Source organism: Bos javanicus, chromosome 10 (genome assembly GCF_032452875.1).
Source record: "Bos javanicus breed banteng chromosome 10, ARS-OSU_banteng_1.0, whole genome shotgun sequence".
Taxonomy (NCBI): Eukaryota; Metazoa; Chordata; class Mammalia; order Artiodactyla; family Bovidae; genus Bos; species Bos javanicus.
The window spans coordinates 46,334,654-46,358,328 of record NC_083877.1 but is presented as its reverse complement, the minus strand read 5'-3'; the positions used below and the strand labels follow the sequence as shown (position 1 = coordinate 46,358,328).

At 41.0% G+C, this 23,675-nt stretch overlaps 1 protein-coding gene across 1 annotated transcript in view; it reads left to right on the top strand.

Annotated features, from left to right (window-relative positions):
• The window catches only part of RAB8B (RAB8B, member RAS oncogene family), a 70,170-nt gene that overhangs the window by 40,999 nt on the left and 5,496 nt on the right, over positions 1 to 23,675 (top strand). The window contains exons 2-7 of the mRNA XM_061431100.1: positions 4,822 to 4,882; positions 8,365 to 8,425; positions 18,307 to 18,384; positions 19,379 to 19,468; positions 20,745 to 20,810; positions 23,515 to 23,565. Coding sequence (XP_061287084.1) covers positions 4,822 to 4,882; positions 8,365 to 8,425; positions 18,307 to 18,384; positions 19,379 to 19,468; positions 20,745 to 20,810; positions 23,515 to 23,565 — 407 coding nt within the window. The remainder of the gene's footprint in view (positions 1 to 4,821; positions 4,883 to 8,364; positions 8,426 to 18,306; positions 18,385 to 19,378; positions 19,469 to 20,744; positions 20,811 to 23,514; positions 23,566 to 23,675) is intronic.

Here is a 23,675-nt window from a genome sequence, read left to right as displayed (position 1 = left end):
CTCCAGGCAGGAGTACCAGAGTGGGTTTCCATGCCCTCCTCCAGGGGATCTTCCTGATCCAGGGATCGAACCTGTGTCTCTTAATGTCTCCTGCATTGACAGGCAGATTCTTTACCACTAATGCCCCTTGGGAAGTCCTACCTAATTATGTAGAGGTGTTTAACTTTTCACTTAGCATCTGTGGTCTACATGTTTCTGTGTGCATCCTGGTTGGCAAAGAGAGGGTGGAGCCCTTACTTGATGTGAGAACAATTCCAAGTAGTTTATTAAACCCAGTAACACAGTACTGAGCTGCTGTGTAAAGGCCAGGCCTGGAGGTAGGGATGAACATGGGCTGAGTGGAGACCGGAGGAGGGAAGGAGGGACAGGACCACCGGGTAGAGTGGCATCTTCAGAGAAGGCTGCCGAGTGCGGTGGCCATGCACCTGCCGAGGGGAGGAGGTGCAGGGCCCAGTGAGAGGAACAGAGGTTGAAGTTGGAGAGAGGCTGCGAGGGTGGCGGTGCTTCCGGTGGGAAAGGCTGGATTGCCAGGCCCAGGAAGTTGGGTCCATGGCTTCTTGAATGGGGAGGTGACATTTCCACAGGGCTTGTTGAAAGCTTTTCTCTCAGTGGCATGCAGGGGAATTAGACCAGGGAGAGATGTTGTCATGGTGCCCTGGGAAACTATTACCATAATCCATGAAGGAGGTGACAAGAGCTGCCAGATAATAGCATCTGAGTGTGGAATATCTTACATCTGTGTGAAATTTCAGAGTTCCTACAGCATTATCAAATACATTATCTAGTTTCTCTAATGAGATCCTCTCTGCCGTTTTTAATGGATGGGAACCTAGAGGTTCAGAGCAGGTAAGCAACCTCCTAAAAGTTGTTGATGACAGAACCCAACCTACAATCTAGGCCTTTTGACTTCAGGGCCAGTACTTTTCAATTGTAATACACACCGATATTTCCCATTTCTATGAAGTTCAAATTATGATAATTTGATTGTGCTCTAAAACAGAGGCCCCCAACCTCCAAGATGTAATGCCTGATCTGAGGAATAAAGAGCATGATAAATGTAATGCACTTGAATCATCTCGAAACCATCCCCCACCCGCCTACCCCCATTCTGTGGAAAAACTGTCTTCCATGAAACTGATCCCTGGTGCCAAAAAGACTGGGGACCACTACTCTGCACTGTTTGTCTGTCAACTGGCTCCTGACAGCAGCATCAGCCAAAGCTAAATACCAGTTCACAACTCTTATAACATGAAAACTTGTGAAAAGTAAACAGTTGGTTAAGTATCACAGACAATAGTAGAACCTCCTCAAATAACAGAAAGGTAATCCTTCTAACAAATACAGGAAACAAAAGCCTAGGTCAGTAGAACGCTTTCTCAATGTTTCACATAAATGGAGAGTAACTGAGATTTAAGGGAGCCTCAGAATGGTTTTGTTAAATGAAGGCAAAAAAGTTGCCCATGACTTCCAACTACAGGTAACAACAGCCTTGAAAGCAAAGGAGTTACATCTTAATAAAATAGAATAAAGGAAAGTATTCACTTGGTAGGCATTTTGATAGACATCGTCCTTTTAAAATGTGAACAAACTATTTAAGATGGAATGTTGAATGACTTTAGTCTTCCAGTTAAGTAGGTTGTTTTCCGGAGTTACAGTAGGTATTTTGAAAGTCAAGAATTTTTCTTCTTTTTTTTTTTTTTTTACTGTGATCAGAAAAAACAACACATAAAGTATAAGTTAACCATCTTAACCCTTTTTTCAGTGAGCAGTTCAGCAGTATTGTCTATTTACATTGTTGTGAAACAGATCTTTTTCATCTTGCAAATCTGAAACTTAATGCCAATGAAACAACTCTCCTTTTTCCCCCCTGCTCCCTTCAGCCTTTTATAACCACCATTCTATTTTTTGTTTCTATAAATTTGAAAAATTATGAATTAAAAAAAAATGTTAGTATCAAGAAACATTTATTGATTGCCTACCAGGTGCTGGGCATTGTTCTTGATGCTAGGGCCAAAAAGAGATGCAGGCTAGAGAGAATCCCTAGAGGGTCTTTGTTACACTGGATTTGGAGAGATATAAAAAGATAAATCACAAAAATCAGTGTGTGTTAAGTCTTAAATGAATGATAATCACAGTGAATTCTGTGTGATGCTAACAAGAACGTGCTGTGTTGCTCAGTTTTACTTGAGTGACTGCAGACCCTGCAGTACCGAGGTAACTTAGAGGAGGGAATGTGGGTCAGATAACCTGGGGATGTTGGGTATGAGAGTGTATTTGTTAATATAACCTGGTTATTAGTGAGGGGACAGAATGAGAAGCTGTTCTGCTAGATTAACTTGGGTGTGATTGCCACCTATTTCAAGATTCACAAGCATACCTAGAAAGGTTCCCTGGGGGAAAGTGGCCACATAGAGAAGAATGGGCAAATCCACTTGGTTTATGCCTTTGCCTTATGTGAAGCTAGAGCTGGCAAGCAGCCTTTTTGGGTGTTCTCAGTGCTAGTATGCAGAAATAATGTAGTAATGTAGCCCTTGAAGACTTTTCTACCTCTAAATAGCTGCATTTGATGTTTAAGTCACTTTAGAGCAGCAGTCCCCAACCTTTTCGGTATAAGGACCAATTCTGTGGGAGAATTTTTCTACAGACCAGGGGTGGGGGAGATAGTTTCTGGATGATTCACATGCATTTACATTTATTGTGCACTGTAATCTAATGCTGCCACTGATCTGACAGTAGGTACTGGTCTATGGCCTGGAGGTTGGGGACCCTTGCTTTCAGAGAATGCATAGTTGACATATTTTCTTGAAATGTCTTGGAAACCTCTTTAAGGGGTTCTATAGAGAATATAAGGGCTTCCCTGGTAGCTCACCTGGGAAAGAATCTGCCTGTAATGCAGGAGACCTCGGTTTGATTCCTGGGTTGGGAAGATCCCCTGGAGAAGGGATGGGCTACCCACTCCAGTACTCATGGGCTTCCCTGGTGGCTCAGTCGGTAAAGAAACCTCCTGCAATGTGGGAGACCTGGGTTTGATCCCTGGGTTGGGAAGATCCCCTGGAGGAAGACATGGCAACCCACTCCAGTATTCTTGCCTGGAGAATACCCATGGACCGAGGAGCCTGGCGGGCTGCAGTCCATGGGGTTGAAGGTCAGAGGGGACTGAGCAACTAAGCACAGCACAGCACAGCATAGAGAATGTGAAGGAGTAGAAACATCTGAAACAAAAGCTGAGTGGCCAGATGATGAGGATTTAGTAAATTGCAACTGAGTTGTGTTCACTCATTGGTCCCTTCAGAAAGAGCAGCAGCCTGTTCTTGATAAATCATAGGGGATGCTGATATTTGTCAGGGACTTTGTGGTTCTTTGTATTTGAAATTGCTGAGTAGATTTTGAGCTACTGTAGTGAGGGGATAGGGATTCCCTGATAGTTCGGTTGGTAAAGAATCTGCCTGCAGTACAGGAGACCCCAGTTCAATCCCTAGGGAAATCTGCTGGAGAAGGAAGGGATAGGCTACCCACTCCAGTATTCTTGGGCTTCCCTTGTGACTCAGCTGGTAAAGAATCCACCTGCAATGTGGGAGACCTGGGTTTGATCACTGGGTTGGGAAGATCCCCTGGAGAAGGGAAAGGCTACCCACTCTGGTATTCTGGCCTGGGGGATTCCATGGACTGTATAGTCCATGGGGTCACAAAGAGTCGGACACAACTGAGCAACTTTCACTTTCAGTGGGGGGATAAATAGGTGAGGAAAGAGTTAAGTGTTTGAATGTTGGAATGGCAAATGACTGTCACAATGCTACCTGTCAGGCCTGTTGATACCTTATTAACCTTGGCTTCCAGGTCAGAATCACCTGGGGAACATTTAAAATTACCAGTGTGGGGACTTCCCTAGTGGTCCAGTGGATAAGACTGCTCTCCCAATGCAGGGGGTCCAGGTTCGATTCCTGGTCAGGGAACTAGATCCCATGTTGCATACCACAACTAAGATCCAGCACAGCCAAAATAAATAAATATTAAAATAAAAATAAACATGGGTGTACCTGTGGCTGATTCTTGTTGATGTATGACAGAAAACCACAAAATTCTGTAAAGCAATTGTCCTTCAGTTAAAAAATTAAAAATAAAATAAAAAATAAAACTACTAGTGTGCAGATCCCACCCTTGAACAGTTAAGTCAGAATCTCAAAATTTGGGGAAAAGAGCAGGTCTAACCATTATTTTTATTAAGTTCTTCAGGTAATTCTAAAGTGCGGCCAGGTCTAAAAGCCCCTTTCGCTATTTACATTTATTAACGTGTATGTAAAATACTTGCTAACTGTATAAAATAAATCTACAGACTTTCCTATTTCTGCCTTCAGATAGATGGTTTTTGTTTTGTTCATTCTTCTTTAGCCAGTTGCAGATTCTAAAGAAATAAATGGAAGGAGGTGGAAGAAAACAGAAAGAGGTCTCATGGCCTCCTTTGAGAAGGGGCATGAGGGGTGGGTAGGAAGCTTTGTTTATTGCATTTCAGGAAGTAGAAAATATGGCATGGTCTCAATCTATCTTAAATTACGTAACTTTGAGGGATGTGATCCATTTGTGTCAAAATAAAGAGGCATATAATACTTTGCATTTAACATGTGTGGGAATTCTTTGCAGAGTAATTAGCATTCCTTTCTTTAGCCTGTATTCAGGGGACACATACCGTTCACACCCTCTCTGTGTTCACATTTTCCAGTGCGTTGGAGAGCTTTTTTTCAATAGAAATCTTTGTCCTTTTCCCAATAAGACTTGAATTATATTTGAAGACATTGAGCATGTCTTTCTTTCTTTTTCTGGCAGGCATTGATTTTAAAATCAGAACGATAGAACTAGATGGAAAGAAAATTAAGCTTCAGATATGGTAAGTAAAAAAAAAATATATATATATATATATATATATAGCATTTCTACTTTAGTCAGGTACTAAAGCAGGAATGAGAAGGTGAATTGTGGTAAATTAGAGGTATCCTTGGGTAGCTAAAACATCTTTTCTTTATCAGAACCAAGGGGGAATGGGTAAGTATTCAAAAATGTCTAACGCTCACTGCCAGGAGAGATCTGAGAACTCATTCTTCCAAAATGCTAATTTTAGAGGGGAGGAAACTAAATTCTAGAGTATGTCAGTTACTTTTTCCCTGCGATTGTTATAGCTGTGAAATTAGATGGGGCAAAGGAGTCAAGTGGTAAGAACCCCAAACAAAGTGCCAATCTGGAGTCAGCCTATATACTAAGAACTTGGAGCTCTTTGCTTCTCTTCTCAGGGCCTTCTTGTCCTCATTTGTAAATTGGTTTGTCAGACTGATGACATCTGAGTTCCCTTCCAGCTCTGATATTTCCTCATTTATTTGCCTATTTCTTCTCCTTCAGTTTAAAATGGGGAACCCTGCACTGGAGAATAAGGGAGGAAAAACGCAGGCCTCTGATCTCTCATGTAATATGTGAGGCAAAGGTCTCCTTATGATCAATCAACTCCAACTGGTTTAATTCCTGAAAAATCTGTCAAACTACAGTGAATAAATATGGTTCCTCCAGATTGCCTGGTTGAATATTTCTGGGTTGAACTCACACTCTTTGATTTTTTTTTGAACCTCCTATAAGCCGATCTAAGTTCTTTCAGTGTGAGGCCTTCCATGGAGCCACATAGGTTTGCAGCCTTAAGGAAGGGTTTTGATGGTGTTTACTGACCTGATGTGTGACGACGACAGCAGGAAACAAAGCTTAGACGTTGAGAACATCATAGACTCAGAAGGAAGCAGGCCAAAATAGTCAAGTAATACGTATACGCCAGCTTTTTCCTTGGGCTGTTTTTCTTCTTTGAATTTCAGAACCAGGATAGAACTAGAACATTATATTGAAATCCACCACTTTTCTTTTACAGGAAACTGGGACATAGAGTGGTTAAGTCCATCTGAGGGCGTGTGTCTGGGTTAGTGATAGAACTGGGACAACTACCCCAGTACCCCAGAACCTTGCGTCAGCTTCATGTATTAACCCCAGATAGAGGTTCCCAGTATATTTCATTGCAAGACATTTTGAAGGTTACCACATGCTGCTCTTTTCATCTGTTGCTATTTAATAAGAAGTCAAATATTTTAAAGGTTAAAAAAATTATTTTAAGGGAAAAGCAAAGAGAATGTCTGACTCTGTGCAGTACAGCAGGGTTCCCCAACCCCCAGGCCAGGGACCACTACCATGCCTAGTTAGGAACCAGGCCACACAGCAGGTGGCGAGGGTCGGGCAAGAGAGTGAAGCTTCATCTGTATTCACAGCCACTCCCCATCGCTCACATTACTGCCTGAGCTCTGCCTTCTGTCAGATCAGTGGCAGCATTAGATTCTCATAGGAATGCAAACTTATGTGAGGCACAAACCTTGTGAACTGCACATGCAAGGATCTAGGTTGTGGCACTCCTAATGAGACTCTAATGCCTGATGGTCTGATTCAACATTATGGCAGGTCGTCTAATTATTTTGTTATGTATCACGATGCAATAATAATAGAAATAAAGTGCACAAGAAATACAGTGTGCTCGAGTCATCCTGAAACTGTTCTCCCTGAACCAGTCCATGGAAAAACTGTCTTCCATGAAACTGGTCCCTGGTGCCAAAAAGGCTGGGAACCACTGCTGTATAGTCTTGATCAGAACAATAAGGAACATTTCTAGGAGCCTGTGGGTGATCAGCTAATTAGAGCTCCATGGCACTATTTATCAGCACTCTTGGCAGCAAAATAGTCTACATTCAGTCTTCATGACCTGCATTCAGGATGGTAGGGTTTCTTCTCCATCCTCACTGCAAAGCTGGTTCTAAATCAGGTAGCATATTAGAATCAAAATATACTTAGTCTGCTCAAAGGTGCTTTGCTTCTGTTTTCTCCATTTGTTTACTGGGTACCAAATAAGTGCCTGTGGTACCTAATCCTGATCAAGGAGAAGATAGCAAGATAAGATAATGGTGGTGTGAGACCCGGCCCTGCACCAAACAGCCAAGGCCTTGGATACTTGATTCTCACTCAAGTGTATGAGCTGTTTGGGCTTCCCGGGTGGCACTAGTGGTAAAGAACCCACCTGCCAGTGCAGGAGACCTAAGAGACACAGGTTTGATCCCTGAGTTGGGAAGATCCCCTGGAGGGGGGCATGGCAATCCACTCCACTATTCTTGCCTAGAGAATCCCATGGACAGAGGAGCCTGGCGGGCTATAGTCCATGGGGTCACAAAGTGCTGGACACGACTGAATCGACTCAGCACTCAGATGAGCTGTTTAGTGGCAGAGCTGGGCCCACAGCCCACCTGAGCCTGTCTCCTCTTCTGGAGAACATGGATGATGGCAAAACTACCGCATTGGGCTGTGGTGGGCATCATTTGCACACCATCTGAAAGTATTTTGTAAGGTATACATAAATGGTAAGGTATTTATTAACATTTTAAATTACCATATTTTCCTTGGGCCTTCATCTCACTTAAATTTGGTATGCTCATATTAGAGTTTCAGTGTATTTCCACAAATGCATCCTTTTTAGAAGCAATCAAATTAAACAATTTAGTTTTGTCTTAGTAACACAGGGAGTGAAATTAGTTCTGGCAGGAAGTGGAAAATTTAGGAATATTGATTTTTCCCAGATACCAAGGAAATTTGACTTCCTTTATAAGAATTGCTTTGGTAAATGTAATTTGAAATGCCAACATTTTTCAGAATGTATTTTAATGTTATGTCATTAGCCAAAAAAGTAAGAATAAATGCAAGTTTATATAACTTGGAGGTGTTGTTCATATTTTGAATTCTTGGTCAACAATTGCATGTTGAACTCCAGGGTCTCATTTAATCACGGGCTCTAGAGCTGAAAAAGTTCTTGAGGAGATCCATTTTAGCATGCTCTACTGAGCAGAATTTGCACAGTAGTAAGTCCAGCCTGACTGCTTGCTTTGTATAGAAATCAGACTTTCCATCAAAAGAGCAAAATGCCCTAATGATTAGGCATTTATAGAAAGGAATTGAACTGCCTCTAGGAGTCCAAGAATTTACAACTATTCTCTATTCTCTTTCTCTTCTGGTTGACGATCACAGTGTGCCTGTTCGGGCTGTGCGTTTTCTTGTCGCTGCTTTTGTTATCAGAGTCCAAGTTTTTCACCCAAGTCATTGTGAGCTCCTGACAGGCGCCCGTGGCCACGGCCGCCCCCAGTTCACAGACGCACAACAGGCTCTCTTTGTGTCTTGCCCCCTTTTCCCTGAAACCACTGCACTTGTAAGCAGACCGCAATTACATCTTCCTGCAGCTCAGAGTCTCTCGTCAGCGATGTTGTTGATGATTTTTCTAACTACCCTTTCCTTTGTTTCAAATCTTAGGGACACAGCGGGTCAGGAAAGATTTCGAACCATCACGACAGCCTACTATAGAGGAGCCATGGTGAGTGTGTTTTAGGGTTTTGTGGAAGTAAAACATGTATATTCATTCGTCAGGTTTGTAGGATTCAAGCTGGAGTCTCATACATTGAAGAAAATAGATTTTCTGATGTGAAAACAAGGCATTTAAAGGGTGTTTTTATACTGCGTTTAGTAGCTGTGTCCTCAACCATTGGTCTTCATAATATTACTCATGTATTTGGAGATGGGTTAGAACTCCACACATTCTGAGTGATCATATATTTTTGTGCTTTGTCCTTTTATTAATGCCTTTACCAAATCTGAACAAACCCCAAGCTCTGTGACCAAGTATTCATTTCTTGCACCTTCTCCCCCATTCAGCCCTGCCACCACCATGCTTTGTCTCTCACCAGATCTACAATATCTGCTCCTATTGGCTCCTCTTTCTGGAGTCTCCTGCACCAGTCTTCTGCCAGCGGGCCAGGAACTAGCCGAAAGATGTGTGACTATCTGAGGCTTAGCATCTGGTGAATCTTTGACTACCAAGTCCTTCCTTGCTACATACTTGCCTTATCCTTGTTATCATAACTTCGTCACTTGGCTGTTTTCCATCCTAAGATGCTTCATCTACACAACCCATTCTATTGTTGGCTCATGGTGGATTCTTTGTGGTGCTGCGAGTACAATGGTGAATAAGGCAGTGTAGAAACTGAGCTCTACTGAACCAAACCTAGAACGCCAGACCCAGAGCAGGGCTTTATTTCTGGCTTTTAGGCCTAAGTCACGTATAACTTTGGAGAAGGAAATGGCAACCCACTCCAGTGTTCTTGCCTGGAGAATCCCAGGGACGGGGGAGCCTGGTGGGCTGCCATCTATGGGGTTGCACAGAGTCGGACACGACTGAAGCGACTTAGCAGCAGCAGCAGCAGCAGCAGCACGTATAACTTAGAGCTTTAAATTATGATGAAATCCCGTATGCTCGGAGAGAAGACTGCACAGTCGAGATCAGGTAGACCAACCTGGTAGACTCTGGGGTGCCAGCTGCCGTCATACCTAGCTTGTTGTGTAAAAGACTTGGTGCTGAGAGTGTCTGGAGGTGCTGGAGCTGTAGGGGTGATGGCTGTCCCTTTGCTGCAGGCAGTTGTGATCTGAACCCACAGGTCCCTCTGTTGCCATGCTGCTCCCCCCGCCTCCTTCACTGCCACTTACCCTCCATTATTTGAGTGCCAGTAATACCCCCCACAGAGGTTGGGAATTCCTTTTGGGAATTCCTTTTTAAAGCTCTCCTGCCTGGGAACTATATACAACTAAGCATTACATATATATATGTTCTCCATCCTATAATACTTTAAGGTTTTAAAAGTCATTATTTTAAGAAGGGCGGTTGTCAACTACTCTCTATTTTGCTTAGATTAGAATCCAAGGGAAGGGACTTACCTTGTGTGAAGAAGTTTGTTTGTTGTTTATTTTCCCCCAGAAAGGATTTTTAAGGGTAAATAAGAACATCTTAACAGGGATGATTTAGAATAGTTCATAGGTAATTTTGATTAGAGGCATCTTTTAAACACAGTTTTTTATTTTGGGGGAGTAATGTATCGATACTACTTACAAGCTTGTTTTCACTAGACAGTGGGCAAGAACACTTAGAGTGTAAAGCAAATGTTTGCCTTGGATGTGTAGCTCTAGCTTATGGTACAAAGCAAGAGGTCATTGAAATATGTTCTTTGAGATTTGAAGATGGTCTGTCTTTTTCATTTATCTACTGCCTAGCCATTTTCACATTATTGCAAGTAATTAGATATCATTGCTATTCTAAAATATATCATCCTTTCCATTTTGACGGTAGGGATTTTTTGTCTCTCTTGCTTTGCTATGATGCCAGGGCCTTATACATAGTAGATGTTCAATAAATACTTGCCAAAGGAGTGAATCAGTGAAAACTTTCAGACTTAGAAACAGTCTTAGACACATCCTCAGGAAACCCTGCTCTACTCGAGTCTTGGATCCTGCATGTCATCCATTTCAGTGGGATGTGGGGTCATCATGTTCTCATTTCCACAGTTGGTGGTTCTGGCAGGTTTAGTTGGGTTGGCTCAGGTGCACAGCATAGTGGCAAGCACACTGCTGTCTGCCACCGTGACGGAGTCCTTGGACCTGCTTCATACTGTTCAGCAACACGTGTAGGCATAGCAGTAACCCTGATGGACAGTCAGGCTCTGAGGAGAAGAGGGACCATATTCAACATTTCTCAGTACTGTCTGGCTGTTGTTGTTAAAGGTCTGTATACTAAATATATAAAATTTTTAACTGGTGTACCTCAATTTGTATTTCCAACTGATTCATAGTATCAATTAGCCTAAAAACATAGGAAGTAGTCAAAGGGTTTTTGCTACTGAAACCAGATATAAATTAGTAATAGCTGCCAATCATTGAGTCCAAGCTGTGTCCTAGGTTCTAGGTAAGTTAGTTCAGTTCAGTTGAGTCGCTCAGTCGTGTCTGACTATTTGTGACCCCATGGACTGCAGCACACCAGACTTCCCTGTCTATCACCAGCTCCTGGAGCTTACTCAAACTGATGTCCATCGAGTCAGTGATGCCATCCAACTGTCTCATCCTCTGTCGTCCCCTTCTCCTCCCACCTTCAACCTTTCCCAGATCAGGGTCTTCTCCAATGAGTCAGTTCTTTGCATCAGGTGGCCTAACTATTGGAGTTTCAGCTTTAGCATTGGTCCTATTCAAGTGAATATTCAAGACTGATTTTCTTTAGGATGGACTGCTTGGATCTCCTTGCAGTCCAAGGGACTCTCAGGAGTCTTCTCCAACACCACAGTTCAGAAGCATCAGTTCTTCAGGGCTCAGCTTTCTTTATAGTCCAACTTTCGCATCCATACACAGCTACTGAAAAAACCATAGCTTTGACTAGATGGACCTTTGTTGACAAAATAATGTCTGTGCTTCTTAATATGCTGTCTAGCTTGGTCATAGCTTTTCTTACAAGTAGCAAGCGTCTTTTAATTTCATGGCTGCAGTCACCATCTGTAGTGATTTTGGAGGCCCCAAAAATAGTCTGTCACTGTTTCCACTGTTTCACCATCTATTTGCCATGATGAGGCCAGATGCCATGATCTTAGTTTTCTGAACATTAAGCTTTAAGCCAACTTGTCTGTTATTCCATGTCCAGTTCTAACTGTTGCTTCTTGACCTGCATACAGATTTCTCAGGAGGCAGGTCAGGTGGTCCGTTATTCCCATCTCTTTAAGAATTGTCCACAGTTTGTTGTGATCCACACAGTTAGAGGCTTTGGTGTAGTCAATAGAGTAGAAGTAGATGTTTTTCTGGGACTCTCTTGCTTTTTCTATGATGCAACGGATGTTGGCAATTTGATCTCTGGTTCCTCTGCCTTTTCTAAATCCAGCTCGAACATCTGGAAGTTCATGGATATTCAAACCCCTTATGATTATATGGTGGAAGTGACAAATAGGTTCAAGAGATTAGATCTGATAGAGTGCCTGAAGAACTATGGACAGAGGTTCTTGACATTGTACAGAAGGCAGTGATCAAGACCATCTCCCAGGAAAAGAAATGCAAAAAGGCAAAATGGTTGTCTAAGGAGGCCTTACAAATAGCTTAGAGAAGAAGAGAAGCTAAAAGCAAAGGAAAAAAGGAAAGATATATCCATTTGAATGCAGAGTTCCAAAGAATAGCAAGGAGAGATAAGAAAGCCTTCTTCAGCTATCAGTGCAAAGAAATAGAGGAGAACAGTAGAATGGGAAAGACCAGAGATCTCTTTAAGAAAATTAGAAATACCAAGGGAACACTTCATGCAAAGATGGGCTCAATAAAGGATAGAAATGGTACGGACCTAACAAAAGTAGAAGATATTAAAAAGAGGTGGCAAGAATACTCAGAAAAACTAAACAAAAAAGATCTTCATGACCCAGATAACCACAATGGTGTGGTCACTCACCTAGAGCCAGACATCCTGGAATATGAAGTCAAGTCAAGAATAGGAAGCATCACTACGAGCAAAGCTAGTGGAAGTGATGGAATTCCAGTTGAGCTATTTCAAATCCTAAAAGATGATGCTGTGAAAGTGCTGCACTCAATATGCCAGCAAATTTGAAAAACTCATCAGTGGCCACAGGCTGGAAAAGGTCAGTTTTCATTCCAATCCCAAAAAAAGGCAATGCCAAAGAATGTTCAAAGTACCGCACAATTATACTCATCTCACATGCTAGCAAAGCAGCGCTCAAAATTCTCCAAGCCAGGCTTCAACAGTACGTGAACCATGAACTTCCAGGTTCTAAGTAAAGTACTTTACAAATAATATGTCAGTTGATCCTCAAAAATCCAATCTGGGGACTTCTGGTGGTCCAGTGGTTAAGAATCTGCCTTACAATGCAAGGAACATGGGTTCAACCCCTGGTTGGGGAACTAAGCTCTCACATACCACAGAGCAACTGAACCTACGTGCGGTAACTATTGTGTCTGTGCGTATGCCCCAGAGCCCAGATGCCACAACTGGAGAAGTGTGCATGTCACGACGAAAGGTCCTGCATGCCATAATTAAGACCTGATGCAGCCAAATAAATAAAAATAAATAACACATATCTTTAAAGTAAATAAATAAATATTGTGTGTTTTTTTTTTTTTTAAAAAGGGCCAGTGTGGAAAATATTCTGTCCTCACTTCCCAAATGAGTAAATGCAGACTGAGAGGGACAAAGTAATCTCTCCAGCATCTCCCAGGTAGCATGTGGTGAAGCCCAGCCTGAGCGTCTCTGACTCCAGACTCTGTGCCCTTAACCACTACACTGGGTTTACTTCCTGTGCTAACTGCTCCAGGTACTACTTCACAGACAGAAAGCAGTGAAGATCCAGGTTGACTGTATAGCCCAAGAGGTAGTAGAGCTCTGGAAGTATTTTGATTAATTTTAATTGTAGGCAGCCAAGCTGTTTGAATCAGGAATTATTCAGGTTGCATTTTTTTGAGGCATTTAAAAATTGTTGTAAAATATATGTAATATAAAATTTAGCATTTAAGTGTATGAAGTGAAGTGAAGTCTCTCAGTCATGTCGGACTCTTTGCGACCCCACGGACTGTAGCCTACCAAGCTTCTCTGTCCACGGGATTTTCCAGGCAATAGTACTGGAATAGATTGTCATTTCTTTCTCCAGGGGATCTTCCCGACCCAGGGATCGAACCTGGGTCTCCCACATTGTAGACAGACGCTTTACCATCTGAGCCAAAGTGTATAGTTCTCCACTTTGATTTTTTTAAATTAAATTTGCTTATTGTAAAATCTTCTTTACAGTGTAGTCAAAGTTAAACATTTCCTTTTGAGGCTAGGAGGAGGGAGGGTAAAGAAAAATGTTGTTTGCCATTTAAATTTAAAGAATATTTATTTTTCTGCTTGTGAAAAGCTTACATGTAATGTTGTTGTTGTTCATTTGCTAAGTCGTGTCCCACTCTGCGTGGACTCCAGCACGCCAAGTTTCTCTGTCTTTCAGAATCTCCTGGAAAGTGAAAGTGAGGTCGTGTCCAACTCTTTGTGACCCTATGGACTGTAGCCCACCAGGCTCCTCCATCCATGGAATTTTCTAGGCAAGAATATTAGAGTGGGTTGCCATTTCCTTCTCCAGGGGATCTTCCCAGCCCAGGGATCGAACCCAGGTCTCCCACATTGCAGGCAGATGCTTTACCATCTGAGCCACCAGGGAATCCCTAGTATCTCCTGGAGTTTGCTCAAATCCGTGTCAATTGAGTTGGTGATGCTATCTAACCATCTCATCCTCTGCCTCTGTCTTCTCTGTTTGCCTTCAGTCTTTCCCAGCATCAGGGAGTTTTCCACTGAGTCGTCTCTTAGCATCAGGTGGCCAACGTACTGGAGTTTCAGCTTCAGCATCAGTCCTTCCAATGTATACTCAGGGTTGATTTCCTTTAGGATTGACTAATTTGATCTCCTTGCAGTCCAAGGGACTCTGAAGAGTCTTCTCCAACACCACAGTTTGAAAGCATCAATTCTTCGGTTCTTGGCTTTCTTTATGGTCCATCTCTCACATCCGTACATGACTGCTAGAAAAACCATAGCTCTGACTATACAGACGTTTGTTGGCAAAGTGATGTTTCTACTTTTTAATACGCTGTCTAGGTTTGTCATAGCCTTCCTTCCAAGGAGCAAGAGTGCTTTAATTTCATGGCTGCAGTCACTGTCCACAGTGATTTTGGAGCCCAAGAAAATAACATCTGTCACTGCTTCCACTTTTTCCCCTTCTGTTTGCCATGAATTGGGACCAGATGCCATGATCTTAGTTTTTTGAATGTTGAGTTTTAAGCCAGCTCTTTTACTTTCCTGTTTCATCCTCATCAAGAGGCTCTTTAGTTCCTCTTCACTTTCTGCCACTAGAGTGGTATCATCTGTGTATTTGAAGTTGTTGATCCTTTTCTTGATTCTGTCTTGTGATTCATCCAGCCCGGCATTTCGCATAATGTATTCTATATATAAGTTAAGTAAACAGGGTGACAATATGCAGCCTTGTTTTAGTGCTTTCCGATTTTGAACCAGTATGTTGTTCCATGTAAGCTTCTAACTGTTGCTTCTTGACCCACTTACATATTTCTCAGGAGACAGGTAAGGTGATCTCCCATCTCATTAAGAATTTTTTATGGTTCATTGTAATCCACACAGTCAAAGGCTTTAACATAGTCAGTGAAGCAGAAGTAGATGTTTTTCTGGAACTCCCTTGGTTTCTCTATGATCCAACGAATGTTGGCAGTTTGATCTCTGGTTCCTCTGCCTTTTCTAAACCCAGCTTGTACATCTGAAAGTTCTTGGCTCATGTACTTCTGAAGCCTAGCTTGAAAGATTTTGAGCATAATCTTACTAGTGTGTGAAATGAGCGCAATTGTGTGGTCGTTTGAACATTCTTTGGCACTGCCCTTCTTTGGGATTGGAATGAAAACTGATATTTTCCAGTCTTGTGGCCACTGCTGAATTCAAAAGCTTTAAAAATCCCAAGAAACCATCTTAAAACCCCACGTGAAACAGCTTCTGTTAACATTTTGCTATGTTTCCTGAATTCTTTCATCTACGTGTACATGTGTGTTGTATATGATTTATGTTTATTTATATTTATATTTTATATTTATTTATAAAGTTGGAAACCAGACCCTGAAAGATTTTGCCTACTATTTAAGGAATTTTAATATAATTAAGAGTACAATGGAGAGATGCTAAAGGATTTTAAGCAATGAGGTGATAACCCTGGTGAAAGCAGGGAGACCTAAGTCACCCAGGTAAAGGCTAATTGATGAAAATGTGAATAAGGCCATGCATGTAGGGTATCGGATTGTGGAAATATTGAGAGTGTTGAGTCCATAGGACTTAGTGACTGACTGGTGGTAGAGGAAATTACTCCAGGGGTCTGCTTGTGCAGGCTGGCAGGGTTGAGTGAGTGAGTAAAAGTCGCTCAGTCATGTCTGACTCTTTGCGACACCATGGACTATACAGTTGGAGAAGGCAATGGCACCCCACTCCAGTACTCTTGCCTGGAAAATCCCATGGATGGAGGAGCCTGGTGGGCTGCAGTCCACGGGGTCACTAAGAGTTGGACACGACTGAGCGACTACTTTCACTTTTCACTTTCATGCATTAGAGAGGGAAATGGCAACCCACTCCAGTGTTCTTGCCTGGAGAATCCCAGGGACAGGGGAGCCTGGTAGGCTGCCGTCTGTGGGGTCTCACAGAGTCGGACACGACTGAAGCGACTTAGCAGCAGCAGCAGGACTATACAGTCCATGAAGTTCTCCAGACCAGAATACTGGAGTGGGTAGCCTTTCCCTTCTCCAGGGGATATCTCAATCCAGGGATTGAATCCAGATCTCCCGCATTGCAGACGGATTCTTCACCAGCTGAGCCACAAGGGGAGCCCTACAGGGTTGTACTGCACTTCTTCAAAATGAGAGCGGAGGGAGAAAGAGAAGATTTGGAGGGGACAAAGACAACTTTCTGTTTCGCTTAGCTGAGTTTTCGGTAACCAAATGGGCCATCTGGGAGCTGATGTCCAATCAGTGTTCTCCAGGGCACCATGACCCCTGTCTTTGTCTTCAGCTTTATCTTGTGCCCTTCTCCCATTGGATCCAGGCACTCTTTTTTTGTCTTGTTTTATAATGTTTATTCATTTATTTGAGTGTGCTGGGTCTTAGTTGCAGCACACGGGATCTTCAGTCTTCCTGGCAGTCTCTAGGATCTTTAGTTGGTACATGTGGGATCTAGTTCCCTGACCAGGATCGAACCCCAGCCTCTTGCATTGGGAGCTCATCGTCTTAGCCATTGGACCACCAGTAAAGTCCCTCAAACCGGGGCACTCTTGCCACGCTGACCGTCTTTACTCAATCTAATAGGTTCTGGGCCTTTCTGGAGAGCAAGATAATTTATCTCATTTCTGTGATATTCCAGACACTGAGGGTTTCCCCTCTTCACCCCAGCCTCTATCCCTGTGCCCAGTTCAAATCTTCTCAGTCCTCAGGCCTTGGCTTTAATGTCATTTTCTCAGGGAAACCCTCCGTGAACCACCCTAGCCCCTCAACCAGATTAGATTAGCATTTTCACTCAGAACTCCTCAGCCTTCTTTATAGCAATTGTCTAAATTATAATTAATTATATAACTAGTGGTTTGTTGTTTTCTTTGCCAACCGTCCATAAGAAGAAGGGACCTTGTCTGTCTTATTTACTACTGGTAGCATTTGTTACACTATCAGGCACATAGTAGGTAGGTTGAAATGGATAGATAGAGGTGGATCTAACACTTAATATGCAAGTGCAGTCTTGTGATATAGATTTTGAAATGGGTAGCATACAAGTGTCAGCTGAAACATTTAGAAGATTAACTGTTTAAAATACCAGACATGGGGTCTTCCAAAATATGATGATTGTGCCTTCGTTAAACCGTGTAACAAATGCATTATATTTTGAGTGTCTGTGATTTACTATTTTTAGATTAGTAACATTTGATCAGTTCATATAAAAAGAAATAACTCTAAAGTTGTGTGGTTATAATCTTAGAATAAGTGTAAGAAGCAAAAGGACTTCCCTGGTGGTCTAGTGATTAAGACTCCATGCTTCCAATGCAGGGGACTCAGGTTTAAGCCCTGTTTGAGGAATTAAGATCCCACATACTGAGTGATGTGGCCAAAAAAATTTAAAAAAATTTTTTTAAGAGTAAGAAGCAAGATACTTTCTGCTTAGAATAAATAAGTGCACAGCAGAAGTGATCCCCTCTTACCTTCAGTGTTATCTCTGCTGCTGCTGCTGCTAAGTTGCTTCAGTCGTGTCCGACTCTGTGCGACTCCATAGACAGCAGCCCACCAGGTTCCCCCGTCCCTGGGATTCTCCAGGCAAGAACACTGGAGTGGGTTGTCGTTTCCTTCTCCAATGCATGAAAGTGAAAAGTGAAAGTAAAGTTGCTCAGTCGTGTCTGACTCTTTAGTGACCCCATGGACTGCAGCCTACCAGGCTCTTCGGTCCATGGAATTTTCCAGGCAAGAGTACTGGAGTGGGGTGCCATTGCCTTCTCCGAGTGTTATCTCTATTTTAACGTAAATATCCTGCTAGCTTTAATTGGTACCAGTTCTCATCCTATGAGGTCAGGTAGAAAGGGTGTATCACCTTTACCATAATCACTAATTCATTAAAGGTTAACAGTGAAAAAATGTAAACAGTATTTATTTACATGGTGAGACAATGGAAGATTTTATTTATTTATTTTGTTTCTCTGTATTTTAAACTTTTATTATAAATTCCTTTTATAAAGACAGAAAAAGGACGAACACAGAGTTCCTGGAAGAGAAGATACATTGATGTGATATTCTTTGCTTTAAAATGTATAAAGCACTAAATAAAGATCTTTTTTTTTCCTCTTATAGGGAATTATGCTTGTCTATGACATCACAAATGAGAAGTCCTTTGACAATATTAAAAATTGGATAAGAAACATTGAAGAGGTAGGTATGGGAAAGACAGTGGATACTGGAGAAGAATCCTGCTGGGTGCTTATAGAGGGCTCGCTCCTTCTGTCTCCCTGTCACGTAGCTGAGCTGCTGGAAGCAGGGTGCAGGCAGGTTAGACCCTTCGCTCTGAGGAGTACCAGGGACAGTAACATCTCTGGTACTGCCAGTCTGACTGCTCCGTTGGCCTAGGGAGTACAGACAGAGGTGCAGTTTCACAGAATTTTAAACTTGTTCCCAATCTTGAAAATAATTTAATCTAAAAAACCCCTCTTTTACACATGAGAAGACTCAGGTCAGAAAGAGGTAACTTGGCATGTGCTCTTAGAGCCTTTAAAAAGGAGTTGTTGTCATTCAGTCTCTGTGTCATGTCTGACTCTTTGCGACCCCATGGATTGTCTGGTTCTCGGGTTCTGTCTGTTCCCTCATACTGTTTGACTGGAAGAAATATGTCCTTATTCTGGTAACTCATTTTGCCCTTCTAATATTTTGTTCATCTTAGATATTTAAAATTTGATTTAATTCCACTTTGATTGGTATTGAGACCTTTTTTTTAATGTCTCTGACATTTCAGACTCTGAAATAATTTCATACACATTTATATTAAACCATGTGAATTTATTGTTTAAGTAGTTCAAAATCCAGAATACCTTCTGCATTGGCTCTCTTGGTACTGAGATTCTCTCCTTTCTTTGACCCAGACTAACATTTGGGAGTTTTATTGTTGGATAACTGTAGGTTTTATTTTTGTTCGTTCATGTACCAAAGAAGACCTAAGAATGACTACAAGGCCTTTGGGGGAAAAGTTATGCTATAACTTTCCCCTCCTCTCATTTAAAAATTTTTCCTCTGAATCAGGTTTTGTGTTGAGTAAGAGACTATTTGTTTTGCAATTAAATTTATGGATCTGCTTCTGACAGGTTAAGATTTGCCTACTGGACAGCTGTGTTTTTCTCATGTTGTCTCCTAATATACTGCTTTATCCCTGCAGCATGCCTCTTCAGATGTTGAAAGAATGATCCTGGGTAACAAATGTGATATGAATGACAAAAGACAAGTATCAAAAGAAAGAGGAGAGAAGGTAAATTTGAACTGAATAAATGAAGATTGGAGTCTGTTCATGTTAAGCATTCATTTTCATACTATTATTTATTGATTTAAGTTTTTGAAATATCTATATTTTAATCCATTAAAAAGCCAGCAGACAGTTGTAATCCATACTTGAATGGTATGAATTAGTATTCAAGCTCCAACTCCATACACTGTGTAGTCATGACTCATTCTTCAAGAATTTGCTCTTTTCTGGGAGATACAATTTGGTCCTTTTTCAGATTCGTGCAGCTGAGAGTTCAGGCTGTTTCTTCCATATCTGTGTGCAAATGCCCAGTTCTGAAGTTAAACCAATTCCTTCTCTTAGAAAAAAAGTCAGAGGATAGGTAAAGTTTCAACAGTAATCATTTTTCAGTTCATTATTTTTTTTTCCAAGAATATTTTACTACACATTAGATTTAGGTCATTATGAATAAACTCTTTTTAAACTCATTGAGCTGTAGATATTTATATTTATAACCCTTTCTCTCTTTTTTGTCCTGCAAAACAAGTCTATTATACATATATATTCATTTCTATGACATTTTCCAAACTGACTTAAAGGCTTCAATTTTTTAACTCTTGGAATTTTGCTTTAGCTTTTTTTTTTTTTTTTTCTTTTTTAGGGGTACAGGCAAAATGCATTTTGTTTTTTTAATCTGACTATACACTTTTCTCGCCTGAAAACACTTAGTCTTGTTGCAAATGAACTGGGAATTCTTTGGAAATAGATGGGAATGTAGAAGAATTCACAATTTGCCACGATAATAGAAACCCAAGCAATGAGATTTTAAGTTTTAGTATTTTAAGCTTTAGTTCTTTTATGCAGTTTAATAAAATTTATTTATTTTATTTATTAAAATAATATGTATTATCTTAAATATCCAATGTATTAAGAAAATAATGAAAACTTACAATAGTAATTGCTGGAGATTTGTAATTTGAAGGCAAATGTATCCCAAATTTATGGTAGAGGTGAGTGTCTAATATGTTTTCTAGTGATTAGAGAACTAAAGATATAGTAGAAAAAAAGAGAAGTACTCAAGTTATGTTTTGAGAGGAAGTGGTGCCATTTTAGTTACTTATGATGATGGAATTGGATCTCTAAATTTCAAACACAATAGAAGAAAGCAAAGAAATTTGAGGACCACAGGAGTTCTGAACTAAGTACTCTCCCTTTGGGACTTTGGAAAACCTAAAAAAATATAAATGCTCTATATGTTCAAGGAGCTTGCCCTGAATTTCATTGTTCCTCTTTTGTCTTTCAGTTAGCAATTGACTATGGGATTAAATTCTTGGAGACGAGTGCAAAATCCAGTATGAATGTAGAAGAGGTGAGAAGGAAATGTTTGGTTACTCGTTACGTAGTAGCGTTCGTGTCTTGGTGCCTGCGTTCAACTCTCCGAGCCTTGATATTTCCTGACTTAGTGAATGCTTCCACTTCCATTTCATAAACTTTTGTGCTTCTGTTATGAGGACCGTGGTTGCTAGATTTCTAGCACCTGTCTTTCACTTGGCATATATTAGGTCGCTTCATTAGAGTCACTGGACAGAAGATGGCAGTTCAGGTTCAGTGCAGTTTTGCCCTTTGTTTGGGAAGCTGGAAATCCTGCTGCTGTGGTCTCTGCTCATTCATCATTGTTCATGTCATCCTACACCAACTTGTAGCACAGAGTCTTAATTCCTTTCATGTCTGCACTCTCAAGAGACAATTCAACTGTTAGCTTACTGAACAGATTCCCTTAGAATACATGCTTGAAGTCAATTAAGCATGATCCCTTTTAATACAATGGCATTAAATAGATATAAGAAACTGTGTTTATCAGAGAGTAGTTTTAATAAGTTTTCAGTGAGTTAACTGTTAAAACCAAATTATCTAAAGTCTTCTAAGAAATAGATTTTCTTTAGAAGGGCAGAATGTTGATAATATTTTCTTTTTTAAAAACATTTTTTAAATTGATCATAAAAATAATACATATATGTTAATACATGTCATTTACTTAACAGTAATACTGAGGGTTTCGTAAACATTTACTTTCTCAAGCTAAGTCACTGTTCACCGTGACATCATGACTGCAAATTGAGACTTTAATGACTTGACTCATGGTCACTGATCAGAACTTTTTCTTTCTTTTAAATAACTAATGGTCATTTTTTCAGGTAGGGGGTGTTAGGAAACAGGAAACCTCTTCTGATTTATTTATTGGAGAACAGAAAAGTAGAAAAATGCTTCCTTTTGCTTGCAACAAAAGGATTTCCTTTCATGCAAAAGAGAGGAGCCTCTTCAGTCAGCTTTAATGGTGGAGACAGGAGAGAAACTTGCTCTGAGATGTGGTAGGACTGTGCCACAGAACATTTTCTGTACCCTGACTACAGTCTCCACTAGTCCTGTGCCCTGATCTCACCTGTGACTTAAAGAGAATATTGAATTGTGAATTCCCTGGCAGTCCAATTGTTAGGATTTGCACTTTTACTGCTGAGGGCCCAAGTTCAATCCCTGGTCAGGGAACTAAGATATCCTACAAGGCACGTGGCATGGCCAAAGTAAAAAGAGAAAGAGAGCACACTGAGCTCTCTCTATGGAAATATTGACCTGGAGATTGCTCAGGCTGCTTATTCTAGTCAGGTTTCCTGCAGAGATTAGCAGTTTTCCCAGAGCTTTAACTTAAGCTCAAAAACTGGGATAGGATTACTTAGAAACTTTGACTCACAGGTGACCAGTGTGACAGTGAGACACTGACAAAGTGATAATAGTAGTTATCGTATTGCTTCTTTTTGACTGGTTTGGGAATAATAACCCTGCTGGACATGTTTGGGGATGTGAGGAATTGTTGGGAACAGACTGACATAGCAGTGGGTTTAGCATGGAGACAACTGAAGAAGCCTTAAGAATCCTGGCTCTGTAGAAGCAAAGTCAGGATGATAAGTTTTAAAAACATTTGGCTTAGAGTTGGGTCAAGACACACTAGGCGTAAAATGCCACTGAGATTTTGTCCTGCCACCACTGGAACTTATTACCATAGTGGGGAATTTAGTTGAGCGTAGAAACTCTTGAGATTTGGGGGGGTTGAGACATGAGAGGTTCTATGTTTTCAGGGATAAGAGTGAAAGTCATTTGAAAGAGAGGAAGTTGGGAATAAAGGGTAGAAATTTTTATGAAAATAGATTTCAGAGCTGTGAAAGTGAAATGAAAGTGTTAGTCACTCAGTTCTGTCTGACTCTGTGACTCCATACACTGTAGCCTGTCCATGGAATTCACCAGGCAAGAATACTTGAGTGGGTTGCCATTTCCTTCTCCAGGGGATTTTTCTGACTCAGGGATCAAACCTGGGTCTCCTGCATTGCAGGCAGATTCTTTACTGTCTGAGCCACCAGGGAAAATTATTGCTTCAGTTATTAAGCAGATATTCATCATTTCCTATACCAGAAACTATGCCCTGACTTTGGGGACACACAAGTGCTGTAGAGCCTCTGCCTCGCAACTCAACAGGTGTCATATTAGGAACTTGTGCCGATGTTTGTGGGTTTTGTTTTTTTTTTTTAATATTTTACTTATTTGGCGGCGTTGAGTCTAAGCTGCATCATGTGGGGTCTTCATTGCATCATGCAGGTCTTTTGTTGCAGTGCACAGACTCTTCTAGTTGTGGCACATGGGCTCTAAAGCATGCAGGCTTCAGCAGTTGCAGCGCTCAGGCTTAGTTGCTCCGTGGCATGTGGGATCTTAGTTCCCCATCCAGGGAGCAAACCTGTGTCCCCTGCATTGCAGGGTAGATCTTAACCACTGGACCACCACGGAAGTCCCAGTGCCAGATGTTATGTGCAGAAAATATTTGATGAATGACAGTTTGATTATATTGGAAAACCTTTATGATAAAATTGAAAAGTTACAGTAGTCATGTGTCTACTGATTGCAGTTATGTTCTTTTTCTCAATTAAAAACATTAAAGTAATATATTTTTATTCTATAATGAAATAAATCTACATTTCTAATTTAAAAGATAAACATATAATAATGAAATCTTTTGGTTTACCTTTTAGGCATTTTTTACACTTGCACGAGATATAATGACAAAACTCAACAGAAAAATGGTTTGTATAATATATAATTTTATTTTCCTTATGCTGTGTTTAAATAAATTTTCTTATTTATGTTATTTATTTAATTAAAGAAAAGGCATATATTCACATTAAGTCATTTT